This window comes from Etheostoma cragini, chromosome 9, assembly GCF_013103735.1.
Source record: "Etheostoma cragini isolate CJK2018 chromosome 9, CSU_Ecrag_1.0, whole genome shotgun sequence".
Classification (NCBI taxonomy): domain Eukaryota; kingdom Metazoa; phylum Chordata; class Actinopteri; order Perciformes; family Percidae; genus Etheostoma; species Etheostoma cragini.
In genome coordinates this window covers 7,741,851-7,751,692 of record NC_048415.1, presented here as the reverse complement: position 1 = coordinate 7,751,692, position 9,842 = coordinate 7,741,851, and the positions used below count along the sequence as shown (strand labels likewise).

At 40.1% G+C, this 9,842-nt stretch overlaps 1 protein-coding gene across 1 annotated transcript; it reads right to left on the bottom strand.

Moving 5' to 3' along the window:
- Positions 1 to 5,141: 5,141 nt before the first annotated feature.
- Positions 5,142 to 9,648, bottom strand: ptgs2b (prostaglandin-endoperoxide synthase 2b). Its single transcript, XM_034880374.1, has 10 exons — positions 9,436 to 9,648; positions 8,976 to 9,092; positions 8,736 to 8,879; positions 8,455 to 8,598; positions 7,928 to 8,109; positions 7,739 to 7,822; positions 7,398 to 7,644; positions 6,602 to 6,888; positions 6,364 to 6,511; positions 5,142 to 5,728 (listed from the first exon to the last, which is right to left on the bottom strand). Exons 1-10 carry the CDS (start codon positions 9,494 to 9,496, stop codon positions 5,316 to 5,318), a joined length of 1,827 nt encoding a protein of 608 aa, XP_034736265.1. The 5' UTR covers positions 9,497 to 9,648; the 3' UTR covers positions 5,142 to 5,315.
- Between the last annotated feature and the right edge of the window lie 194 nt (positions 9,649 to 9,842).

Sequence of the window (9,842 nt, the reverse complement as noted above, 5' to 3'; positions counted from 1 at the left end):
TTTCTTTGTGTGACTTCAAATTCAGATCAAATGTGTGCAAAGATTTTTTGCAAGAGCAAAGTTTATGTTTACAAGTTCAAATTTAATTTTACAAGTGGAAATTTGGACATACACAGTTCTCACATTATATTCTACAGGCTCTCACCTTTTGCACCAAATTTACCTTCATAGAGGACCTCAGTCACACTAGAAAACACTTATTACATAGTAAACCAGATAAAATGCTATGCTTACCAAACCTTTGATCCTAAAACAACACCTTAGTATACTTAACACTTAACTGATTCATCTTGAGGAACCAAAATTGTTCTTCACAGTTGATTTTACTTTGCCAATAATGCTCAAGGTTTTTATACTGCTTTTATATTACAGATTTAAATGTATTTTCATTTGTGAACTTTACTTGTCATGATATTTACTCACCTCTCCATAGTGTATCTATGCCTTTTTGAATTGATTAGATTTATTCACTTCTCCATTGTGTGAGGGTTTGAATACAATGCTCCTGTCACGAGGGGCCGCCCATGTCTCAGCATGCATTGGGTAACTTGTCTTGTTCACGCAATAAAAAGGCTGCACTTGAAGGTGAGCGTTGGAGTTGTTCGGAGTTGGTTGGAGATTGTCAGAGGTGACACTCAGCGCTCCCCTTGCAGCAAGTAAAAAATCCTTTGAGTCCTGTCTTCTTTTGAACAGCTGGAGAGGGTAGTGTGCATGGTAGTGGTAAAGCGGAGGTTTAAAACCCCACAACAGTGTAACAGGTAATGCATTTTTCCCAAATTCCAGTTCGGTTCTAAAACTACTTTTTACAGCTTGTTTACAACAAGTTTTTTTTAAGTACCATTATAAAATACATACAACTTAGATATTATGTTAGATGAACTTGTGCTGAATACTAAAAAAGGCATGTGACCTGGAAAATACTGCTTATGTGTTCAAATTATTGAACACTTATTTGAGCACGCCAAAATCATCTGTGTGACTGAAAATACCCCCTGACCCCAGAGGGTTAATCTAAAAACAGTTGAAGATTGTAACATTTAACACATTGTTTTCAGAATCATGAATTTTTTCTCAGATGATCTACATTTGTGATTTGCTTGTATAAATCTGTCTAAGTGACAATTGGCTTCTGGTGGGTCAGTGCCAGTGCTTCACGTGCAGAGGTGGCCGGCGCCAGCTCACAGTTGACCCGAGTTCCGGCCACCTGCAAGGCATCACGTAATTCCGGTCTCGGATCACTGGATTCACACTGGGTCTGGTTCCAAAGAGGTCCAAAAGCGGTCAGAGGGAAAAGACACATCGAAGTCTCCTGATCTACTTCCACACCAGGGCCCACGGCCTGCTCATGCTCATTACACCCACACAAAGCAAGATATGCTTCCTTGCTCGATCTCATAGACCGGTCCTGAGCATGCCCCACATTGATGCTCAATGAAATAATAATACCTACCCTTGGGCAACTGACAGTAAGGAAAACAAATAATGTGACACACAATTAGGTCATTTTCATGCCGTGATAGGCCAAGGAAGGGGAATCCTATGCCTTCGTCCTTTGAAGTATAGGACAAAGATGACCAGATTGAGGAAGAACTGTCCATCAGGTTCAGTTAAGATGACAACTGATGCACATTACTTAATTATTGTAATTTCCTTGCTTCTGTGTGGTTTTGTGTTTAAAGCTTAAATTGTCCAGTGTGACGGGAGAAAGTAAATGTGCTGTTGTGAGAAGTGTGTAAATGGATGGGAAAATTTAGCTTGTCATTGTCTGTGTTTAGATGGGATGATGCCCGACGGCCTGACTCACCTCTATGTGCCGCCAGTCACGTCAACATTCCTTCCACTGCGTTTATTTTGGAATGGGTATCCTCAAACAATAACTTTGTTCCTCTACTGCACCGCTAGCCATACTGCTGAGGCAAGGTATCCTGTAAGCTTTTGGACTAAGTGCTAATCTTCACACATCATGTGTAGTAATACAGTCCCTCTGCATTTTTTCCCGGCAGAATGTAGATCAAGTAATGGAAAGTTTTTATGTGTAATAATACCAAATCCTCTACTATCATCATCTAGTCATTTGCTCTTTGATACACACCGTGTTGCATGTGTTATGTTAGAAATCTAAACTAAACACAAAGTATTGAAACAGAAGCAATACACAGAAACTTTTGCTGGGAAAAAGTATTACTCATGGACACTCTTGCTTTGCTTGAGGAACATGAAGTGATAAAAATATTTTATTTAATTAACAGACAGACCTTCAAAGGGAAACCCATTAAGGCACAAGGAGAACATGCAAATATCTCACTAAAGGTTAACAGCTATCTATCTTTCTATCTATCTATCCATCTATCTTTTCTGTTATTTTAATTCATTGAATTTTGTAAAGTTATGAATAAATGGCCTGTACTCAATATTCAGAAAAGAAATTGGTTTTGGACATAATTAAAGCCCATGAACCGCATAGGAGACTTACTTGTCTCGATCACTTAATTAATATTGTACTTCTCCACGATCTGCATGCCAAAGCACCGGCGAACAACGAACTGGACATAGGAGAGACCAAATCTGCTGCTAAAGGATTTGTGAGATATCTGAAACAACCGGGCCTGGTTGCACAATTATTGAAAGATTAAATTATATTTAAGAGAAGCTGGAGAGGCAAAGTTTTCTCCCCACCCAATTAGGCTGATAAAATAATGATTAACACTAGATCAAGGGCCCAGAGGATAGTTGCGGGAAACATCAGCCCAACCCAGCCTGCGCGTTGGGTCGAGTCAAGTTTGGGCTAGGGCAGAGAATCTAAACTCTAGTGCCAAAGTATTACATTACAATGATCATTAAAGGTATAATATGCAGTATTTTACTTGACTGTTTAAACAATACATAGACTACAGTAATGTAAAAATCATCCCTTTCATCACTTATGACCCACCATAAGTGTGTGGTGGAGTCCATGCGAAGAAAAGTTACATTCAATTTGGTGAAAACTCCGTTTTACAGTAATTGTATCATACATTTTGTATCATACATAGTCACACTTTTCGCCGATGTCTGTTTCCTTTCGCCTTATTTTGTTTTGAATTTTAATCTCTAGGGGATTTCTGAGGACTTTGGTTAACTGCTCTTCAGATCTCTGCATGGTACATGGAGACAGCTAGCTGGGCTTACAGTCCAATCTAAGTTTTCTCTCACACTAAAATAACTTTTGAATGTACACGTTCCACCTGAGGCTATTTTTATCCTTGGCTTAGCGTCGCCCATGACGATTGTAATTGGTTTAAAGAAATGCGAATAAACCAAAGCAAGTTTTTTACCCATCCCAGAATGCTATGTGGACTAGCCAGACCCTCTTCCGCTCCGCAGGATGTTCTGTAAAAGTGAGACAACTTCTCACCTGACTCAAATTGGTACGGTAAACAGGTTGTTCAGACCAATGCCTGAATTGGACCAAAAAAAGTTGCCTGTACTCTAGTTAAGCATGACATGATTATCGCACATGTCTTGGATGTACAGTATTTATACAACCCTTTAACATGTAGCTGAATGACAACCACACAAATCAAGACTACATAAAGTGTAACTTCTAACCCAACAGAAAACATAATATGTAAAATCCAACACATTTATCCATGTTACCAATTACATTTTGAGCGCTTTTTCTCAGCATAAAGCTGCTATGAGACACTGGAGTGCGTACGTACCGGAGGAGGTGGCTCTACTCAGTGAGAAGTAACAGTACTTATGACACGTTTAGCGCTGTTTAGTTCTGTCTTGCGGCAATAAAGGCTTTAAAATGCCCCCAAAAAATAATCTTAATAAAAGAAGAAATGGTACTGATATGGACTAAAATCAGAATCCAGCTGCCATGCAAGGTAAGGACCTTTGTAGGGGTCAGCAAAGAGCCTTTGGGTCCCACGTTGGTATGTAACCCTGAGCCAGTAACAGCCTGCAGGTTTTGCAGCCTGTTCTCATTACCAACCTTTGCTTTGCCCCTCTAGGATTTCGCTGCCTTTTTTTTAGATTGTTGTGATTGAATTATTAGATTGATATATTGCTCGCTGTACTTTTTGTTGGTAAATGTGAGACGTTCGAGTCACACACATCTCGTCTTCATTCAGAAACAAGGAAATTAATTTGGTGACGCACGTGTGACGTTAATCCGTTCTCACTCCCGTTTGGTCAGTGGTTCTCAGCATCACATACTGATACACAGTCTGACACGTGGGACTGCTGGGAATGGTTGAAGTTGCGGAAAACTCCGGTTATTTTTCAAATTTGTGGAAAAGTTGCGCTGATTGGTCAAAATTGCAAGTTGCACCAAAGTCACGGTGATTGGTTGAATTTGCCTGAATTGCTGCGATCGTGACGTCACAAACTCCTGGAGGGATTGATTAGACCATAATCACTGTTAAACATTTAGAAAATAACATTGTATTCCTCTGATTCACTGCTTTGTTCATCACTTCCTCTCTTCATTTACTCTCTAGCTTGCTCAACCCCTTGCTCTCTCTCTCTCTCTCTCTCTCTCTCTCTCTCTCGCCATGGAAAATTAGCCAACTTTAAGCACTTGTTTGCTCCCGTAGCATCAGAGTTTATATAAGAGCACAATCGGAAGTGAAAATGACAACAATATCAGCTGATTTCTGAGAAATGGGCATCATTTCCTCGTGGCATTTATTAGTGTTAGTCCTACCAGTTAACAATTCAATTCAATTCAATTTTATTTATAGTATCAATTCATAACAAGAGTTATCTCAAGACACTATACAGATAGACCACACTCCAGAATTTACAAGGACCCAACAGTTCTAGTAGTCTCCTCCAGAGCAAGCAACAGTGCGACAGTGGCGAGGAAAAACTTCCTTTTAGGCAGAAACCTCGGTCAGACCAGGGCTCTTGGCGGTGTCTGACGACCGGTTGGGGCAAGCAACAAGCATTGAGAACAAAACAATCTGGTTATGTACAGTACATTTGTAAGCAGATATTGTTGTAGTCATTTTCTTTTGTTTTATTTCTTTTCTTTTCTGTATATGTAACCCTAACAGTCCAAATTTATGATCATACCGCAAATAGCAGTTGATCTAAGTATTAAATTTCAGTGTCTGAGGTCATTACTGTAAAAATAACTTATAAAACAATCTTCAATAAAAAAAACACAGCCACATACTTTTGTTCTAGAAAACCAGTCACACAGTCAAAGACAAAATAACATATAAAAACAATCTCAGTTATTTTATAAATAGATTACAATAAATATATAAATAAATAATAAATAAATACATACATTAAAAAATGACCTTATAAAATAAAACAAATTACAGCTCAGTAGTTCTTTTTTTCAAAATGACTGTGGGGTTGATATCACTACCAGGTGACTGGGATGTGCTTGAGTTGATGATCATGGACCCCGTGTCTTTAACGTCGGGCACATGAAAGGATGCCACGGGACAGGGGCCCCGAACGTTATTGCAGACAAGCCTCTGCAGGGAGGCGGTGTTGACAATGTCGAAGCCCACGCCGCCTCCGAATGTGCTCGGCTTCCAGTACTCCGGGGAACAGATGGGGTTTCCCATTAGGCCCTTGAGGGAGAAAGGGGCCCCCATCTCCACCATGGTCTCCCCAAAGATGGCGTTAGACCTGGGTTTCTCCACCAACAGACCTGGGTAGAGCTCCACAGCATCGACATGTCCGTACATCTCCTCAAGCACTGCGGCCATTTCTTTCTCGCCTGAGTACCCCAAAGAAGAACATAGTTTTAGTTAGCAACTTGATCTGGATACTTTTCTCCCACTCGCTCAGCATTTGTAAAGCATGCAGCTAGTCTAAATATGAGCTCAGAAATTTGACTAAATAATGATCTCTCCTCATTTTTACTTCTTTCATCTTGTCTCTAACACAAGCACATACACACATATATATTCTCTCCTCATACATCACACTTGGTTTTTAATAAGAACAACATTAAATCCTCTTTCCTTGTGAAAATTAAATCTCATCTAAAGCAGGAGGCCTCTCTTGTCTGTTTATGTCATGCTCTCTGTGATGACAATCTGCTTACATTAGCTCAAGAAGAAATGGACATCTGGTTCTTAGAGTCACGGAAATAAATTCCTAACCTCCAAAGCTGATGGGGACTAAGACAGAGTCCACACCATTTCTTTAATAATAAGAAATCTATGATATAAGCTTTGATCCGCAGCGTGGAGTTTAGTACATTTAATTCCTGCAATCAGTTCATGGCAATTCAGCAATAATTTGGCCTGAGGCAACGTTTTCTTTCACTTTACACTGATAATTTCTTTACTAATCATTTGACGCCGTCCTTTCCACCTGCAAGTATTAGGCATGTTGACTCTGTCTCACCTGTCATGTCTTCAAAAGAGCTGTAGGGCTTCATGGAGAATCGTTTTCTGTAGGCGTTTAGAGACTGGTAGCGCATTTGTCTGCTGTTTTCAATGGACTTAATGGCTACATATATGATAGGTCCTGGGACATTTCGGCCACCAGCAACCTTAAAAAAAAATTAAATGGAAGTCAGTTAACCAGCTTTGAAGCAGTGGTTGTACAATCTGAATCAAAATGCTGCTCAAACAGTTCTTACCCGTCCAGCAATCTGATTGGTGAACGACTCCACAAGGTTAGTGATGCCGTGCTCGGTCACTAGGGAGGTGTTGAAGACAAACTGTTTATAGCTGTATTCTTTCTCCTCAATGTGGAAAGAATCAGGCATCAGAGGGTGCCAGTGGTACAGGGTGTTAAACTCGGATGAAATGCGGTTCTGGTACTGGAAGCGCTGGTTGAACAGCAGCTCGGGGTCAAACTTGAGCTTGAAGTGATAGCCACTCAGGTGCTGCACGTAGTCCTCAATCACAATCTTGATGGTCTCACCTACACAAGAGAGGATTTAATATTTTAGCAATTGCAGACATTAGAGATGTTTAAGTCCCTCCACTTAAAATTGACTTCAGTGAATAAGGACACCTGGTCCAGCAGTTAAACTTTTGAATAAAAATATATGCACATTCATAGATCCTGTATTTTTTAATGTGGGAGAAAAAGTAGCTGTAGCTTAATGAATGTGTAACTAGGTAACAAGGTACTTTTTATGGTAAATCCATATTAGACACATTTTTATTCCAGCAGGGTATTTTACACAAGTGTTTAAAACTAAACATATCCTCTATCTCAGATATTTCCTGTTTCTCACAGTAGAGCACAAATGCTCTACTGTGTGCAACAAGGTTGCTGGTTTGTGATTAACAAAACAAAGAAGAGTTTCCTCTTTTCACAAGTTACGTGGTAACTACACCAATGCTGTGACAAGTGGTATTGGTTTGACTTTATTTTCCCTGCTACGTTACAGCAAATGTCTTTAAGACGTTTGTGCATAAACTCACCAATAAGAATGAGCCGTGTTGTCTGGAAGATCCTCTCGTCGTCCCAGTCCGGGTGGACCTCCTTCAAAATATCACACACTCGGTTATGTTCCCGTAGCCAGATGGTAGCGTACATCATCAGACCGGGGACCAGGCCGAATGCCTCATGGCCCACAGCAAAGCGGTGAGAGTCGGGAACATGAGGAGGGTAGTGCATGTCAGCACCCACTTCCTTTACTGTTGGGGGGTACATCTCTCCATCCAGGATCTGCAGAGTTCAACAAGAGAGGAAGCAACTGTTAGACACTTATGTGGTCTGAAGCATTTTGCTGTTTAAACTAAACTTCTGTCTCTTCCCATACCTGATATTTAAGCTTGCCATCCTTAAAGAGTCTGAGCTTGTGTTGCCTCTCCAGCTCGTTTCCATAAATGTGGCTGAGGTCCACCTGAAAGCAATAACAAAACCATTAATACAAGTTATTCATTCACAAATCTTTTTGTCTCTCATTCCTGACTAAAATCTGATGAGGCTCGAAATTGGCTGTGCTTACCCCATGACCTTTAGCTGAGGTAAAAGCAGGTCCTTTCTTCATGTCAGATTTGAAGAACTGGTGAGTAAAATGCTGGGCAAAGAATGCAAACATCAGGCTGGTGCCCTGTGGGTCCGGGATAAACTGCCTTCTCATTAGAAGCTTCTCAGCCAACAGCTTAGCATCAGGTAGCTCCTTTTTACCTGGGGAAACAATTAAGGACATAACAGTAAGCATACCACAATATACCACAGAACCAAGCCAATTTAGTTTGGATAAAACACGTTAAAGTGATTGAAATGTGATTGATTACTTTTACTTAGTTATAGTTATAACTAAGATTTACTGTCATTATAAATTCCTGAGACATATTGAATGTGGTTTAGTTTTGGCTTGCTGGGGCAGGTCTTTCTGTGCTCCCTTGGCATATTTTCAATCAATCAATCCAGCAGAAGAGATCATTTGAATGTGTGCACCTCCTTTGTTGTAAAAAAATTTCAAGAATCCGAGAAAACTGGTTCTCCAACGGCAGGAAGAGTATAACTCACCTGCTACTCCCATAGGTGTTGGGCAATCCTCTGGCACAGGGGGGAGAGTGCGGGTATAGTAGGAAAGGTTGGAGTAGGCTTCCCAACTTTTGTAACCATAATCTGCATTGTAAGTTGGAGGACTATCAATCAGGTGGGATCGAGCTAGAGCAAGACAAAAGGCATTTCAATATAAGTATAAATGCTACAAATGTTTCTCTAAGAAGTGCTGTACAAATGATTTCATGTAATATGAAGGCAAACGATCCTCTAATTTTTTGCCTTCAGCTAGAGACGCTTACATGTCAGCACATATCTCATGATGGCATCCCTGAGAAATGAGATGTTGTTGATGATATTCCAGAAGCCCTTGAAGTGGGTGAGAAGGTAGTGGATAGTGTTTGGCGATGGCTTCAAGGATATTTTGACCCAAGTGAGGAATTCAGCTGTACAAGCCAGGAGGGAAAAGTCAGTTAATGATCAAATGACCACAACAAATAACAAGATTTCACATTCACGTCCAGTGTGCCATTCATACTCACGTGTTGTGCAATTGTGTCCCTGATATCCTGTGCGTGTGCAATCACACTCGTAATTATCTGACCCAAGAGCTGTGCAAACGCCTCTGTTCTGGCATGGCTCTGAGCAACATGGATTACCTGTTTTAGACAATAGTTTGTGGTTACTGACAATTCACTTCAGATGCAAGCACAAGTCTGTTAAAAATGCCTCAAAAAATAAATTATCAAAAAACACTACAATACTCGTTACGCTTTATTAAATGTCTGAGCTAATGATGACATAGTATGTTTTTTTTACCTTAGTGTCATAGGCTATACTTTACTAGAATCCATATCAACAAATTGAGTGGTTTATAATAATGTCTAATATAAAGATACACAAAAGATTAAAAAGAAAATCAAAAGGAAATACAAAACTTATGGCATCGAAAACTGAACTTTTAAGAGTGCCAACTTCTTATCTAATTTTCTCTTTACTTACCCCCTTCGCAGACAAGAAACCCCAGCGCCAAGAGCAAACCCGCAAACGTGAGTGTCTTCATACTCCAAAGACTTGGTCGGATCTCGTTCTATCCTTCTCTCTCCTCCGCTGGGATGTCGCTGAAAGTATGAATGTCGAAACCTGCTTAGGGAGCACCTTTTAACGGTTGAGAACGGTGACGTCATACAGTCACTCATCGTCCACAGTTGTAATGAATGATACAGACGTAAGACGCAACTAAGCGCGAAATCTTTTTTCTTTCTCAATGAATCTGGTTTTCTGATGTGTGTTTTTGGCACTCAGATGATTTTACTGGCAGTTTCTGTCCAACAAGTTTTAACTTTCATATGTGAAGCTGTATTTCTTTTCACGGCAAGCATAAAGTATTTTCTTTTTACATTTTAATT